The sequence below is a fragment of the Globicephala melas genome, chromosome 17, assembly GCF_963455315.2.
Source record: "Globicephala melas chromosome 17, mGloMel1.2, whole genome shotgun sequence".
NCBI classification, from domain to species: Eukaryota; Metazoa; Chordata; class Mammalia; order Artiodactyla; family Delphinidae; genus Globicephala; species Globicephala melas.
The window spans coordinates 69,524,296-69,542,082 of NC_083330.1; the positions used below are offsets into that span (position 1 = coordinate 69,524,296).

Consider the following 17,787-nt stretch of genomic DNA (forward strand, 5'->3'; position numbering starts at 1 on the left):
GAAAGGCCTATCATGTAGTAGAAAGAGAACTGGCTTTGGGGTCTGAAAACTGGTTCAGCTGTTTACAGACTATGTGACCCTGGGCATGGGATTTAATCTCTCTGAGCCTTACTTTCTTCATCTACGAAATGCAACTTCATTCAGAAAGTATTCACTGAGCACTAACTACATGTCAGGCAGTGTGTTAGTCACTGGGAATTCAAAGGTGAGTAAGACATAATTTCCACCTCCTAAGATCTTCCAGACTAGTGAAAAATGAAGACCGTGAACCACGCCTGCAGGTGTAGGCAGAAGACTGGGTGCAGGGCACGCTCTCAATGCTCAATAAATGGCAGTCATCTTTCTTTTGCCAACCCATATTTGAACTGTATGTGACACTGGGGTTAATAAATTCAGGAAGGGTTTTTGAGAAGCAAAGCTTCTTATACTCTTGAAATTAATTTTCAGGATTATTATAATAAAGTAATATTTCACCTATAATTCATATACTTTCTTTGATAATTTGTTTTATTATATACTATAATGCTTATAGTTAAAAAAAGTACAAGCAAATAATACAAGGGTACAGAAATTTATTTGTAATAGTTTAGTGGTTTGATATAAACACTTTTATCCTTAAGCTTTGAGGCGGACTAAAATGTTTGCCATAGATTTGTTAGAATTAGCATTTTGAAATGCAAACATCATGTGCTGGGCTGAGCAGATAGTAGATACTATCAATATTACTGTTACAGCAGATTCAGAGATTCTCAACTGAATTTGATTCCCAAAGTGCTGGATTACTTTAAAGAGTAAATTAAAAAAAAAAAATTATGTCTTTGAACAGGTACATGAAGCAATGAATTTGTAGATGAAATCTTCTAGGGATGGGAGCAAATCTTGCAGGTGTACACAAAGTGGATTTCTTCCTAGAACAGTAAGTTGGGGAGATGAATGGCCCCTGGAGCAGGTCTCGCATATGTGGTTAAGCCAGCAGACTGCAGCTCATTAATCTAAATGCATATCCGACCCTTTCCTGGTCAACCTGACAAGAACAACCTGCAAAAGTGACTGGGGCCCTTCAAGAAGGAGGAATACCCCTGCGTTAAGGGGTCCCAAACAAAAGCCCTATATTTTCTGACAAAAAAGTTCGTTTATCCACTTTTCCAATGATCACTGAATTCCATATGTTTTCCCAGGAAACTGCTGGCCTTGACCTTCAACCTGATTCTAAGTGATCAGTGGTGTTTGCAAAGTCTGGAGAAGCCAGCTAGAGCTGGCTACAGAGATCTTTCTGTGGGAGCAGGTTATGTGATTACAAAGTGATATAACTGGCAGCAAAAAAGTGTGGCCTAAAGCCAGTGAAAAGTGGGGAACAGGTTAACATAGACCAGTGAGAGGCAGTCAGAAATTAGGTGGAGAATCCCATCTTCCTCTGGGCTGCTCCGGGGGCAGGAGAGGTAGACCCACAATTCCCAACGTTTATAGCAGGAGAGGCCAACTAACTGTCAATAGGTTTCAGTACCGCCAGCAACATCTGAGGAGGTAACACTAATAGCAACAACTGCTAGGAACTGTGGCCCACACACAGCATGGTATCTCATTTAATCCTTACTAGCCCCTTTAGGAGTTAAATATTTTTCTCAAGGTCACACGGTCAATGGCGAAGCTGGGATTCAGACTCAAATCTGACAGATGCCACAGTCCATTCTCTTAGCCACTAAACAATGCCGCTGATGTGATGTCTGCTGTTGATTAGAGCCTTAAGGAAGCACAGAAACAGCTGACTTGGCCACAATGACGTGTTTGGCAGGAAAGAAGAAGGGAGGGTGGAAGAGAACGTCTGTTTTTATTTTCAGCATACTACCCAAGGCCATGTAAACTACACGTGAGCAGTGCCACTGACTCGCTGGATCATCTCTGTGATCTCCCACAGCAGGTTCTTAAGAGAAGCAAATCGATGGAATAGGATAAGGCCATTAGTAACTTGTCAGAATGCTTACTGAGGACTGTTACGGCCAGACGAATCCAAGGCAAGAAGAACGTGAAGACAGGGCGCACACAGCGACTTTTTAACTAAAAGCTCTGGATCCACATAAAGTCAAATGGTTGGAAATGTTCACTTTAGCACACTTAACCTGAAGAATACTTCCCGGGAGTGGAGAAGTCCTAACATTCCCCTGGGGCCTCTCTGTTTTTTATGTCTGCTCTTGCACAAGATTTAGACCCAACTCAGAGGGTCACACTGCTTACACCTAACTCAGCTAGTAAGATCAGACACTATTAGACATGAGTTGGGCTCAGGAAAGTGACTTGAAGGCCAGGCACCATCACATTCAGGCAACTGAGGACCACATGTTCCATCTATACCTTACAGCGCAGCAGCTGGAATGTCTCTTGGGACTCCAGCGACTTGAAGAGCACTGTTCTGACTGCTGCAGGCCTAAGACCATCCTGGATGCCTTTGGGACTCGCCCCGAGGTAGGTTCACCTTGCAGTTGCCCAAGAGTATAGGATACCTGACCCAAGACAGGCCACACTGAGGTTCTGATCACAAAACTGCAGGGCTGCCTGTACTGTACTGTCCTTATAATAAATGAATCACCGCTCAGGGGTCACGTCCTGTTTCAGGCCATCAGAGAATCCCAGCTGGCTCATACAGGCACATGCCTCTCGCAAACACTGACTCTTAGGCACCCCCAGTTCAGGGCTGTGTCCTGGGACCCCAAGCTGGGGAGGAACTGGGGTTGCAGGTGAGGGGGAGTTAACATCCGGGTGTGTGGAGTCCCAGCCTGCACCAGATTCCCAGCCGTGCCATTTGTTAGCTGGGTAACCTTGGGAGGTGAACTTCTCTGAGCCCCGGCTCCCTCATCTGTAAGATGGAGATAACAACCTCACGTCTAACTCAGGGTTGTTGAGGATTAAATGTTAGCACGCATTAATCAAGGCGCTGGTGGATGCCTGGCACGTGGTAAGCATTCCAAAAACATCAGCCACCAGGACGATGATGATGAGATGGGATGATAGCAGTGCTTTTGAAAAGTCAAAGTTAGATGGTGGGAATCTGCACTGTCACACAGGGCTAGAATGGAGACGGTTTCATCATCTATGGAATAGGAGTTAACAGAAGCTAATAATAATGTAAGACGGGCTGTGGTAATGTGCTCAGAGCAAGGAGTGCCCAGCCCAGGGTGTACACTCAGGAAGTGTTATCTATTCCCTTAAGTGGTTCTGATCTTGGATCATGTGGTCAGAAACCTTTACGACACAGCCTCACAAGTATTTTAATCACCAAAATAATGAGTAGGGTCAGTCCCTCCTTAGCCAACAAACCATTAAGCCCTCACAGAGGCTTTAAGAGTGAAATCCTAGCATTTGCCAGTTGTGGGACTTGGGCAAGACACTTAAACCCTCTTAATAACAGATTTATCTGGTAGCTTGTGGCAACAATTACATACGGTAATCTGTATAAAGCATTTTCTATAACTGGGCTCATAGTAAGTACTTACTTAATATCAACTAATGTTATTACTGTCAGAAGTTCTTCATAGGACTCATTTCCTAAGGTTAACTGTGTATGGAATTAAACATGAGCAGGTCAAAGTTATCTCATTTTCCACTTGTGTATCTTTGATGCCTAGTCCAGCACGTGGCTGAGTGGAAGCTTATTAAAACATTGCTGAATAAATGACTAACTGTTAGACAGCCTCAGTGATAATTACTAACTGATCTAAGTCTGCCAGCAGGATTTCTGGTATCAGATGGGTGGCTTGTCCCAACTGGCATGATAGTTAAAAATCTCAGCTGGGCTGTCTGAGGGAAGCTGAAGACCTCTGAGGAATCAGCCCAAGGTTTCTGCAGGAGGAAAAGGACAGAGATGACATAACTGCTCAAGTTGCATAAAGGCCAATAATTTTTAAGATGCAGGTATAAGCAACTACCTGGAAGGGTTTGGCCACAGGTGTGTACCGACCACATTGTGTCAAGGTCTGTTAAGGGGCTGAAGGGAGATGAACAGGACCTGATTAAGTGCCCTGGGGTGAGTGCAGCCTGGAAGGGGCGTAAGGCCCAATGCTAGACAGACCCAAGCCTGAGTTTCCAACTCTGCCAGTTACCAGCCAAGTCATGGTGCTTCTCTGTGCCTTATTTTCTTCATCTGTGAAATGAAGATTCTAATACCACGTGGGCTGTGGGGAGGACTAAATGGAATAAACTTTATGAAGTATCTGGCGCGAGGAAGTGCTTAATAAGCGGCACTTTCTTTCCTCCTCCACAGAGGTAAATCTGAGCCAGTGTAATAAATGCTCATCCCTTGTTTCTACTATCCTGCTAGCAGTTAACTGCTTACAGAACTGAAGAGTATCACTCGGCACGGGATACTGCACTCTAACTACAAGCCTCTCCAAGCTGGGGTCGCTGGGTTAAACTGCACGCACCTCTGTCAAGACTCTTGCTACACGTTGCTGTTTCCATTCCTACTTGTCACGTCTTCCACGATAATCTTTGCATCTTTAAGATTAAAAAAATTTTTTTTGCTATTTTTAAAAGGGCAAAATAGTAATTCCTTGTTTTACTGTGCATGTCTTTGACTACCACCAAGACTGAACCTTTTTGACAAGTACAGGGATTTTGTCGATACTGGAACTTTTAGTTGGAAATGGGTGATACGAAGCATAAAAATAAAAATTCTGATAGACTGTAAGTATAACTACATAATATATAGGTATACAACAATCTGAAGGGAAACAGAATGTAAATGTTAGTAACCTGGCTTTATTATTTTCCACTTTCTATTAGACTGCCTTTATTCCTAAAATAAGGGGAGTCATAATTGAGGAAATTCCAGTATTCCGCTGTTTTATTTATATATGTTTTAATCCTTTAGCACACTGAGGGGCTTTTTGAGTAATTTAAATAAATAGTAACAATAAAAAAAAAGATTGAACAGTGTAACACGTATTGTTTCATTCCCTACATTACTTTTTCATGTATAGAACACAACACCCTCTGCCATCTTTATAATTCAGAAAACTTTAGGTTTTTCAGAACAACCAGTAATACTTTCTCAAAGATGAGATTATAAAATAAAAGAATACCTGATTCAGTTTGAGGGAGCAGAAGACAAAAAGTTGTGGCGGAGCAAGAGATGAAGCAGGAAGAAAGGACCAATTTCTTTTGTAAAGGAATATCCTAACCCCCCTGACCTAATCCATACATTAAAGGCACCTGGGGAAATTTTCACGGCTGGTTACAGCACGTGTTTGCTTTCCAGTCCACGTGGCCAGAAGGCATCACAGACACAGCTTGGTAAATTACCAGACACACTTACTGTGGCGTGGGAGATGGTCAGAATCCCGTTCTTGACGGAGCACTTCCTTCTCTGCCACACTTTCCGGATCCTAAGGAGGGAGTCAAACACAAGCTGATACAGTACCTGGTTCACGTAACTATCATAACATAGTTATTTTGCATAACAGTCATTACCAAAAAACCCCAACCCCAAACCAAAAACCACACAAACCAGAAAATTTTGGTTGCCTTTTATTATCCCAGGTGGAGGGTAATTCAGACTAGTGGGCAGGCACAAGGATGCTCATTATAGCATCGTTTTCGATAGTGAAAATGGGAAACAACAGAAACAACAGAAATCTAATAGGAGGAATGAATAAGTGATCATAGTTACATTCATACTACAGAGTATTATTATGTAGGAGTTTAAAAGAAGAAAACAACTACATATGTGCAGACCTACATAAACAGATTTCTAAAGCACACTGTTGATTGAAAAAGCAAGCTGCTTTAAGATAATTCTGGTATCATCTAATTATGTTAAAATTTCAGGCCTATAAAACAGCACTCTAAGTCTTCTACAGGCATATACATATATGTATAAACATATTTCCTTCGTTATCACCTGTCTCCCTGTTGAGAATGTAAGCTCTATAATGATAAGGACTTTCAATGTTATAGTCTCAATGTTATCGTCCCAGTGTTTACAACAGGGCCTGGCATGTAGGACTCCCAGAAGACATCTGTTGAATGCATGGGAAGAATGATGAGCAAAACTGACAGTGATCCCAGAAATGTGTAGGAGAAATAGTTGCAATTTTAACAAACAAATTAAAACAAAATGAAAATCGACATGTCTTAGATAAAGCCAAGCAGCACACACCCACAATCAGAAAACAAGAAACTTTCTTTTAAAGGATGATAATTAGTAAAGCAAATAATCAAGATTCTACTTACTTACTGTGAAACAGAATCATTTGTTCAAGCAACAGAAAGACGGCAAGTGTGGAAGGACCAGGGGAGAAAATGGCCCAAATGAGGCTGGAGAGAGAGGTGGGGAATGGCTTTGGGAACAGCCCAACGTGCTGTGTGGAGATGAACCGGAGAAGCGACGAGTGAGTGACAGAGAGACCAGTTAGGAGGCCACCAAAATAGTCCAGGAGAGGTGACCGTGCTCATCTGAGAGCAGGGCAGCAGAGGCAGCAAGTCATGTATAACTTCTCGTTATTGGGTTGGCCAAAAGGTTCGTTCGGTTTTTCCCATAAGATGGTTCTAGTAGCATAGGATGGCTCTAGTAGCATAAGATGGCTCTAGTAGCAGAAGATGGCTCTAGTAGCACTTAGTTGTCTTTAACTTCATTGGAAACAGTTGTTAGACTGCATGTGACAGCTGTCATATCAGCATGCATTTAAAACAAGACTTATCAAAAGTGGTGAATTTTTGTGTGGCCATTTTAATATTGAAGATGGAAGAAACAAAGCAACATTTTCGGCATATTATGCTTTGTTATTTCAAGAAAGGTAAAAATGCAACTGAAACGCAAAAGAAGATCTGTGCAGTGTGTGGAGAAGGTGCTGCGACTGATCGAACGTGTCAAAAGTGGTTTGCGAAGTTTCGTGCTGCAGATTTCTCGCTGGACGATGCTCCACTGTCGGGTAGACCAGTTGAAGTTGACAGTGATCAAATCGAGAGATGAATCGAGAACAATCAACATTATACCATATGGGAGACAGCCGACATACTCAAAATATCCGTATCAAGGCTTGAAAATCATTTGCACCAGCCTGGTTACGTGAATCATTTTGATGCTTGGGGTTCCACATAAGATAAGTGAAAAAAACCTTCTTAACCGTATGTGATTCTCTACTTAAATGTAATGAAAACATTCCGTTTTTGAAATAAATTGTGATGGACAATGATAAGTGGATACTGTACAATCGTGTGGAATGGAAGAAATCATGGGGCAAGCAAAATAAACCGCCAACAACCACACCAAAGGCCAGTCTTCATCCAAAGAAGGTTGTGTTGTGTATATGGTGGGACTGAAAGGGAGTCCTCTATTACGACCTTCTTCCGGAAAACCAAACGATTAATTCCAACAACTACTGTTCCCAATCAGACCGACTGAAAGCAGCACTTGATGAAAAGTGTTTGGAATTAGTCAACAGAAAACGCATAACCTTCCACCAGGATAACGCAAGACTGCATGTTCTTTGATGACCAGGCAACAACTGTTCCAGCCTGGCTGGGAAGCTCTGATTCATCCTCTGTATTCACCAGACATTGCACCTTCGGATTTCAATTTATTTAGGTCTTTACAAAATTCTCTTAATGGAAAAAACTTCAATCCCTGGAAGACTGTAAAAGGCATCTGGAACAGCTCTTTGCTCAAAAAGATACAAAGTTTCGGGAAGATGGAATTATAAAGTTGCCTGAAAAATGGCAGAAGGTAGTGGAACAAAAGGGTGAATACGTTGTTTAATAAAGTTCTTGGTGAAAATGAAAAATGTGTCTTTTATTTTTACTTACAAACCAAAGGCACTTTTTGGCCCACCCAATAGAAACGGAAGAGCTTGTCGTCAGGCTGGCTGTGATGCAAGAGGAAAGAGCGGAGTCAAGGTTGACTCTCAAGGTTGGGGTCTGCGCGGCCAGGGGGGCATCTGGCAGAGAAAACCACAGTGGAAAAACCAGACAGGTGGGCGAGCATGCAGTCGGCGAGCCGTGTGCTCAAGTCCGACTCAGTGCCTGCGTTCCTCAAATTGCACGTCGCAAGTCGCAGGTGCCACTCAGGGACCACAGAACAACTACTGCTGCTTCTGAAGACAGCAGGTTACATCTCAGCCTTACTGAGGAAAGCAGTGTGCTAAAGGTCTGAAGCTGGTGCACTGGAAACCTTGTAAGTACGTTTCCCTGAGAGGCTGGGACAGGTTCCTAGGTTCCTAACACCTGTAAGTATGCTAAGCGCACACAGGACCCCAGGCCGGCGGTATACGTACCCATCGCTTTTCTTCAGTAGGTACCCCTTCTTCTCACTGCCATACTCCTTGTTGCCCTGGAGCTGATGCATGCTGTATCCTCCTTGCCGGCTCTGGGAATCCTAGAAAGGAGAAACCACAGATCAGACAAATGCCGGAGACAGTTCTCAAACCCTTGACTCTATTCTGCCACGGAGCCTTTGCCTGTTGGTCTGGAGCTAAGAGAACTGTGAACTTCTGAGAGCTGTCGGGTCCTTGTCCTTATTCTAGAGGCGGAAACTGGGCAGGCAAGCAACTGCCAGCGTCACAAGCAAGTTCGAGGCCAAGCTGAGGCCTGGGGTGGAGATCTCCTACTTCTAGTTCAGAAGCCAGCTCGAATTCAAATGAACAGTGCAGCGACAGACTGGTCTATGACTCAAACCAGTCTACACTGGCAGCAGAGGTGAGCACAGGAAGGGCTGGAGGAACCGAAGCGGGCCACAAGACAAGCTCATGCATCCCGAGAGATCTTCTTTCAGGTACTCCTCCTCTGCCTCACATGTTCTGCTTAAATACCCCCAAAGGAAAGTACACCTCCTCTGTGAGGAACTAAGAATTGCTATAAAATTTTTGTTTTGTAACTTACTAGTGCTCTGCAAAAATATACCTATAACCATGCTTTTAATTTAAAAAGATGACTTTAAGGCAGGGAAAAGTGTATGGCGTGGTGACAGGGTGACAAAGGCTGACAGAACAACACGGACACAAACAAGCTTGATTTAACATCCACTGAGGCTCCCCCTTGTTTCTAAAGACTGCATGACCAGACGCAGCCATTACACTGTGGAAATGCAAGAAACAAACTAACAATGCCGAACTGTAGAACGAGAACACGGGGCTTTAGACACAGAGGTACGACAATACATTCTCACAGAAAGCATTGACTTACTCTCCTAGACTTCGATCAGGAAGGGCAAAAGCAAGAGAAAAAAAGGCAGAACAGTTGAAAATAGTTAATTTCATTGACAGTCTTATTGTCTATAATTTAAGCACTTTTTGTAACACACAGAGAAAACATCATTGTGAAGATAATTAATATCAGATTTCTCTCTCACGCACGCCCTTTAGAGTCATGATAAACTTTGGGTGATGGGACAATAAAATATCTTTATCAAGTTTCATTTCAGGTCATTTGAGAACAGAAAAAAAAGCCGAATGGAAGAACGTGAGGTACACATTTCACCAGGACTGAGGGGCTGACAAACCTCCAAGTGTGTGTGTGTAAAGGGAATCAACACCTCGGTGAAACCCAGGTCATTACGTAGAAAATCTAAGAAGAGCAACAAATTGTAAGAAGATCCTTTCTTTTCCAAGTGAAGAGAATTTAATAAAAATATCCAGTTCACAAGCTGCAGCTCGATGGTGAAGAGACAGAAAGCGGAGGCAGCCATTATTTACTGACGGCTTGTGCACGGCCCGCCTTCCAGGCCAGGATGGCCTCTTTCTGGCATTCAGGATCCTCTGGACCAAACAGCATGTGCTCGGTGAATGCATATTAATGTTAATAATAGCTGCAGGAAAATCTGCAGGACAGCGCACCTCTGTAGGGCTAGTCTACACGTGATGAGTTCACCGTTCAAAAGCACGCCCCGAACACTCCCTGAAAACCAGGCGGGGTGAACATGCTGAGGACACTGGGACACAGCCCATCTCAGAGACGGAAGCTCCCCCTCGGAACCCACACCGTCCTGCTCTCGCGTGTAGGTGCAGCTGAGAGCTAAGCGCACGCTGTACCAGGCAAGTTGACTCAAACGAAAGAGGTTACAAACTCTATTCATTTTCTTAATCTGAGTAATTTCTTTGCCTTTAACTGGCCAGATTCCCTCCAGCTGAAACATCTCATTGGACAAGTTTAATCACCTGGGGAGAAGTGGGGTGTAGGAATCTTGAAAAATTCCCCTCCGTGTTTACTTTTAACCAGGGTCCACAGCCTTGAACTCAGAGTAATTTGGCCCACTCTGCCCTCCCTGACAGGTACTTTCTGGATGGAACTATGACCAAGGACCTGTACCACACACCAAGTAGGCAGAGATAGCCTGCCTCTACCAGTGCCTCTAGTGACAGCCCTCAATACAATAGTAGTGACACATGGGATTTTTTCAAGGAGGCAGCAATGTGGCCATAATACTAATAAAGAACAATCAGGATAGAAAACTAGATCAGGTGGTAGAGGCCTGAGCTGTGGGACAAAATAAGAGGCCAGGATAAATGAAATCCACAGAGCTCCTGCTTTAACCCAATGAAATCACATGAAAATCACTTAACTATCAACCTGGAGTTAGGGATCTTTGCCATAGCTATACCTCTCCAGAACATTAAAGGCAAAATCTAAAATCTCCTTGATATCAATTCTCATTAAGTTAATTCTCTTCCTTGGAACGCTTTTCTTTGAACTAAACTTCCCTTTATCTGCCCACATAATTCCTATCTGTCTGAACGCTTTAAAACTATGCACCTCTCATCTTAACTGGTTTGCTAACCTTTAAAATAACAGCCTAAATTTTGGGGTTTTTAAAAAATAATTTTTACTGGAATATAGTCAATTTACAATGTTGAAAGCCTAAGTTAAAAAAATAAAAGTATTTACCTTTTTAAAAAAATAAGGATTCAGATGCTGACAGCTTATGAAAACTATTATAGTCTGTAAACTTACTACTAAGACATTCCTTACATATATTTACGACTAGCCTAAATTAACTTTCAATTCTGAATAACAAACAGATTGAGTAGACCTTGCTTTATATCAGACAAATGTGGTTTTAAAGGTGGATAAAGTGGCTGATGCCTAGGCTTTGACCTCAGAAGCCGATTCCACTAAACCAAGCAGGAAGAAGCAGTGATTCAGAGGTAGCGTCAACAATCCTAAATTAACTAGTAATGAGTTTTATGGCCTAAGAAAGTCACACAAATGATTGTCTCTGTCACAGGGTTTAGCAGGGCACTCCAGATAAAGGAAAAGAGGATTCTCTTTTTTGAGAAAATAAACCTTGGAGAATTGGTAACACTTAATAAATAAACAAAATAAAACACAACTGAAGGAATGAAATAGGTTCTGAATCCTTTGAAAGCACAATAGAAATCAATGTGTACTGAGGAAAGAGAAATGCAAACGCGAAACTCACTTCAGGTAAACAATTGAAAACTCAAATAGTGAACTTAAAATAAAACCTTGGCAAAAATCCATGATGTGAGTCAAGATGTAAACTATAGAATGAAACTACAGTATTATTTTTTAGTTCAATTTCCCATTCTCTATTAGCAGTACAAATTACTTTATTTTCTTATTAGACAACCTTATTAACATATAAAACTCATTATTAAGGAGTAAAACCTCAAATCTTTTAAAACTGCAAGCGATTAACACCCTCATTGACTTAATGGGTTATAAATGTTTCTGGCATCCAAATTAAAACTAAACCTCTATTTATAGAAGCTTCAAATTTCTAAGGTAAGGTATGAATGGAGTGGGCAAAAAATTCCTTCTGTTTCATCTTACTAAATATTTATTGAGTAGTTCTGGGGTGCCAGGCAATGTACTGGATACTGTGAAAGGAGAGGTGAGTAAAACACAGATAGTTTGCAAACTATGATGAGCTACTGAGACTCAAATAAAAAGATGAAGTTTTGGGAATGACTTATGGATAGCACCATTAAAAATAAAATATTTTCAACCCTAAAAACAGTTTCTACTAAAAATCCAAAGATCCTACTTAGAGCTCAAGTTCTTTTTTTTAAAATTTACTACTTTTAATATAATTTAATTGTGCTTATATAATTTTTTTTTACATCTTTACTAGAGTATAATTGCTTTACAATGGTGTGTTAGTTTCTGCTGTATGTGGGTACACAGCCCACATACCTCCCTGCCCGCTGATGCCTACTATACACCTCCCTGCCCACAGGTCAGCAGGCACTCAGTGTCACAGGGCTACAGACCCCTCTCGCTGTACGAAGACCCAATGTGTACATAAAACTGGTTCTGGGGGGCAGGAGGGTAGAGGGCTATAATCGCTCAGTCTAGAGAACCCTCAAGATTGCTTTAACATTAGTGTTGCTGGAGCAGGGCTTCCCATGTTTGAGGGGGTTTGCTTTGTTTTTGTCTTGGACTCATGAACCCCTTTTGGAAATTTTAGGGATTTACAGATAGTTTGCAATTGTGAGATAATATGATGAGGAACTGACATATGAAAAATGCTGTATTTTGTGTGATTATGATTAAATATTGCATTTAAATACTGCACTTAAATTGAATCCATAATAAATTCGTAACATAAACAGGCAAATGTTTACCTTCTCCCATGCAACAAATGGTGCTCACTATTTAATGTACCCTTCATATGAAGTCCATTCCCTTTAGTGTGTATCCAAGGTTCTCCACAATCCGGTCTGGGTTTTCACCTCAGAAGCGGCATCTCTCACTCCTCCACCCACCCTGCCCCAAGCTGCTGTGCCCTGCTGAATGTGCCGGGCAGCTTCTCACTCCTGGGACTCTTTGTTTCCTCTCTTTCTCAGCACACCTCCTCCCAATCTCTGTCTTACAGCATCAATACCGCTTTAGGTCCGGCCACTTGTTCACATGGCTGACTCTCTCTATTACCTACTAGACAATGAGATCCTTGACAGAAGGGACTCAAGCTTAATGCCTAGAAGAGTTGCCAGCACACAGTAAGTATTCATTAGATGTTTGACCAAACAAATGAACAGGTGAGATTAATAATTAAGCATTTGTATTGCATTAATCTAACACCTACCATGCACCGTATAACTCCATTTCAGCATCCGAAGACTATCTCAACCTTAATATTCCTAACTGTGGGGCAAAACCTCTATAGGAATCTGTATCAAAATATTTCTCTATTTCTCTGGCAAAATGAGACAGCCCCTTTTGGCTGTCTGGAAAAACAGGGATGATCTAAGAGGAACTGAGGTATGTACATCAACACCTGGGAGGGTGTTCTTCTGAAGCACACACCTTAAAGGCAGGATGGAAAACCTGGTCATGGAGCTGGGGGTGAGGGTTATCTTTTTTTATAAGGAGGGAACAGGAGCCCAAAGACCGTTCCTACTGTGTTTCATACGATAGGTACTCACTGTGTCTTATGTCTCATCTGCGCCTCCCTTCCCTCCCCCGCCCCCCCCGCCCCCGGCAGGAAGTCCTCACTATGCTTGTTCTGCAGATCAGGAAACACAAAGGCTATCACAAGCGGCCCTGCTTACACGGTTAGCCCTGCTGGAAACACACAGATCACCTACTTCTTTCTGATCAAGTTGAAGGGAGGATTTTATTAAGTCTCGGAGTGCAGTCAGCTGTTTCTTTTCTTCATCCTGGGTCTGTTTTATCTATGAGAGAAAAACAGTTCTTCTATCACTTATCTCTCATACATTTATGAGCAGAGTTTAATTCATCCAAATGTATACTACTCATCAAACAATTCAATTATATAGTCGATTTCCTTATTAAAGTCCTTCACACGGTCTCATTTTTGATATGAGAGGCACAATTTTCTCATCTTCTTAAAGTACCAGTGAGTTTTGAAATTAGTAAATAATGCAACATGCTTCCTTATTAAATAATACACCTAGGCTAGACAATGAGCTCTGAAGGACTATTTTAAACAAAGGTTAAGAAATAACATTGAGTTATTTGCTTCTGGTATTTCAAAGGGTGGCAGTGGAAATATCAATACCACGACGTGACTGAATGGGCCAGCAGACAATCCTGAGAATGACCAGAATCCCAAGAGCTAATGCATACATGAAAGCTTACATGAAGGGAAGGGATTGGTGCTGCTTTTCTTATTAATCACTTGGAACTTAACTGCAACCTGAACCATGTTAACTTTTCAAAGAAAAATCAGAAAAGTTCTATTAGAATATAAGGTATCATGTGTAACTCTAAAACCTTATTTGAACACATGTATCAATAGTTACACTCCTAAAATATATACTTTTAATATTATTCACTGCCAAGCGGTTCACGAAGAACAAACTTGAGATTTCTCAGATGCAATTAGTTTTTTTCTCAAAAAAGTTTTCCTCTTGATTTTCCTATTCTAAAAGCAAAACCTAGATAGTAGGGGAAAAAAGGAGAGGAAATATAAAACCAACAAGCAAGCAAAAAAAAAAAAAAAATTCATAAACCTGCTTACTCAGAGACAGTCACTTAATTTTTTTCCTTCCAGGATAAAAATTTCCTGACCAAAGGGCACTCATAATGTGCTGCTACTGAACCCAGCACGGAGAGCCATTCAGAATCAATGGCTATCCATCTACTCCCTGCCCTGCTCCACCTAGGTCCCAGAAACTACTCTGGAATATCTGACAAGTGATGATGTCTCTGAGTTAAACCAGAAAAACAAAACAAAACAAACCACAAAAACAACATTTACTGGCCCTAGATTTATGCTGACACATCACTTCACCTTGTCTTCTTTTTTCTTTAACGCTCTTCTAATACAGATTTCAGATTTACTGATATTTATCTATAAAAGCAAGTTAAAGTGCAGGTATTTTGTAAAGAACTTACATTATATAAATCAGCAGCCAGTTTTTCAATGTACTGTTTCAATTTATCAGCTGTCTTCAAGCCATCTTGAAAGAAACTACAATGGAAAACATCAGAGATTTATCAGCAGTATGAAAAGAGAAATGAATCATAATTACCTGAAAAATCTGAAAATTTTCATAGATACGTATTTACTCTCTACCCATATATCTATACGAAACACTTATAAAACTAATTTCAGTATTTTATAAAGATGGACCAATAACAAACTACAGGCACAATTTGACATGTGCTAGCAGGTGTCACATGGACACTGCAGATAACAGCTACATCTCCAACCCACTGAGTCATACACAGAACAATTCTTCCTGGTTGTGCCATATTTGAATTCGAAAGAGACAGAGAGACACGTTTGCCAGTGGAATATCATGAAGTCTGACTGGATACTAACGAGAGAAATAAAGGCCGGAGGACAGTCAGCAGGGGTTCTTCCAGTTTCCAAAAGATCCCTGGGTCCCTACACACTTGAAACACAGGATGCTGAATCAGTGGTACGGACTGCGGATTCGGAAAGTGCTCTCCTACCACACACGTTAAGAAGGGGGTGTCATCTCACCCTGAACTGGCAACAAGCACTGACGTCTGCTGAGCGACCATCACCTGATGCCTCATTTCATCTACACCCTCACAGCAACCCGAACGAGCGGGTAAGTACCTCAAGTCTCTCCTCCATCCCAAAGGAGGAGCTGAGGCCCAGAGCGAGGGCGGAACTTGCCCAAGCTGCTCACGCAACTAGTAAGTGTCAGAAGTGGGATCAGGTCCAGGTGCCGACACCCCCGCTGTCACTACCAAGTGACGCGATTTCTTGTCTGAGCGCTTCCACTCAGGAGCCCCGTTTGTGTCTGTGTTCAGAATGTCCTCCACCCTGCTGGAAGCTTCTTTAACCTCCACGGCAGCTTATTTCTTAATGCACGTCACCTGCGCTGCTTTCTCCCCAGGAAAGGAAGAGGTCCTTGAGGACGAGGATGGTCTCTCATCCCCACACCATAATGGGCCCAGCACAGAACAGCAGATGCTCACTTAGAAGGTAAGAATGAAGCACGACTAAGAATTTTAGGGGCACATTTTGGGATCCATGTATATCCTTCTAGCTTAACATGTACACTCAATGGCAACAATACATCCTTGTCAGAACTGGCCTTCAAAGTGATTAGTGAAATTCTACAAGTTCCAAAGTTTTTTAAGGTTCATATCTTTAGCAGAGAACCCTTACTGAAATAAAGGTTTCATGTAATCAAGCTACATGTAAATTCTCATCTACTAACATTCAGGTTTTCATCACTGCCTTTAGGGATGAAAGTTGAACTTCTTGGTACAAAATTGAGTCACTTCTATGTTCTGGCCCCTGAAGATCTTTCTGGTTTTTATCTCCTACCATTTTCCCCTTAAAAATTCTGGCCTCCTGCCATGCTCCATTATTTCCAGTTGCTCCCCCAGCCTTCGCATATGCTGTTCCCGTTGCCTGAAATGCCCTTCCCCACTATTACGTGCCTCAAAGTCTCTCATTCTATCCTGGCTCAGCTCAGCTGCTACCTCCCCAGGCGGCTTTCCCCAGCCTTTCTAGTCAAGGGGATGGCATCTTTGAGCACTTGCTTGTGCCCAGGCCTAAGTGGCAACCCTAGAGCAGCTGACAATGTTCTGCACAAAGCAGACCATCCAAAAGCATTAACCTGAACCTGAACCTCTTCTACATCCAGGAAGGAGTGTCTGCCAAGGACACAGCAGTACGGCTAAAAAGTTAACCACAGCAAAACTCATTTTAATCTCTGATACTGTACTTCATTTCTGGAGAAAGGGCTTGAAAGTAGGACACCTGATGGATGCTGTCAGGACTTCTTACAGCAGGAAAAACAAGGGCATTGGGATGAGATGATGATGGCCTAGGCTGCGGCTCTGGGACTTACCCTCTATGGGACGCTGGCAAGTCACTAAACTTCTGCCCGTGTTACTGGTATTAAATGGGTTGAATAATACAGATAAGACACACAAAATGACTCAGCAAGGTGCTGGGCAGTTAGGATGTGCTCAGTAAATGTTGCTTTTCTTCCCTGGAGCCGCAGAGGTTTACCATGTTACTTCTTTCTCAGAGGGATACAGATTCTTCGAAGATATTTTTGTAAAGGTGTTTCATTTTCACTTTCAACACGAAGGGAATTTAATCATCACGTTAAAAAAAAAAAAGTGAGTTTAAACAAGAATGCTCTAGATCTGTGTTTTCCAATACAGTGTTTTCCACGAGCCACATGTAACCAATTTAGTTAAAATTAAGTAAATTTAAAATCCGGTTCCTGAAGTCTCACAGCCACATGTCAAGTGCTCAGCAGCCAAGCGTGGCTGGCGGGTACCATGTGAGACAACAAAGAATATCAACACTTCCGTCATTTCAGAAAGTTCTACTGGACAGTGCTGCTCGACATCAAGAATAAGCAAACAGATCTGAACAGCATGCAAGGCATGTTATAAAACATACATTTGAGGGCTTCTCTGGTGGCGCAGTGGTTGAGAATCTGCCTGCCAACGCAGGGGACACGGGTTCGAGCCCTGGTCTGGGAAGATCCCACATGCCGCGGAGCAACTGGGCCCGTGAGCCACGACTACTGAGCCTGCGCGTCTAGAGCCTGTGCTCCGCAACGAGAGAGGCCGCGACAGTGAAAGGCCCGCGCACCGTGATGAAGAGTAGCCCCCGCTCGCCGCAACTAGAGAAAGCCCTCGCACAGAAATGAAGACCCAACACAGCCAAAAATAAATAATAAATAAATAAATAAATAATTTAAAACATACAGTTGATGGAGAAAGAGTGCACTGTTTTACTTTGAGATGGTGTTGATAAAAATGGGAAGTTCTCTACCAGCAGTGAAAGCAAACTGGAAGGGGGGGCAAATTCCTAACAATTAAAGGCTGAAGAAAGACGCAAAAAGTCGATTTGCCTATAGTTAAATT

General features: G+C 42.2%; 1 protein-coding gene across 5 annotated transcripts in view; it reads right to left on the reverse strand.

The window, feature by feature from the left end:
• The window catches only part of ASAP1 (ArfGAP with SH3 domain, ankyrin repeat and PH domain 1), a 351,377-nt gene that overhangs the window by 65,401 nt on the left and 268,189 nt on the right, over positions 1–17,787 (reverse strand). For all 5 annotated transcript variants that reach the window (XM_030875819.2, XM_030875813.2, XM_060287023.1 and 2 more), the window contains 4 exons: positions 14,809–14,884; positions 13,536–13,622; positions 8,265–8,365; positions 5,309–5,378 (listed from right to left, as the gene is read on the reverse strand). In XM_030875819.2, the coding sequence (XP_030731679.2) occupies positions 5,309–5,378; positions 8,265–8,365; positions 13,536–13,622; positions 14,809–14,884 (334 nt within the window). The remainder of the gene's footprint in view (positions 1–5,308; positions 5,379–8,264; positions 8,366–13,535; positions 13,623–14,808; positions 14,885–17,787) is intronic.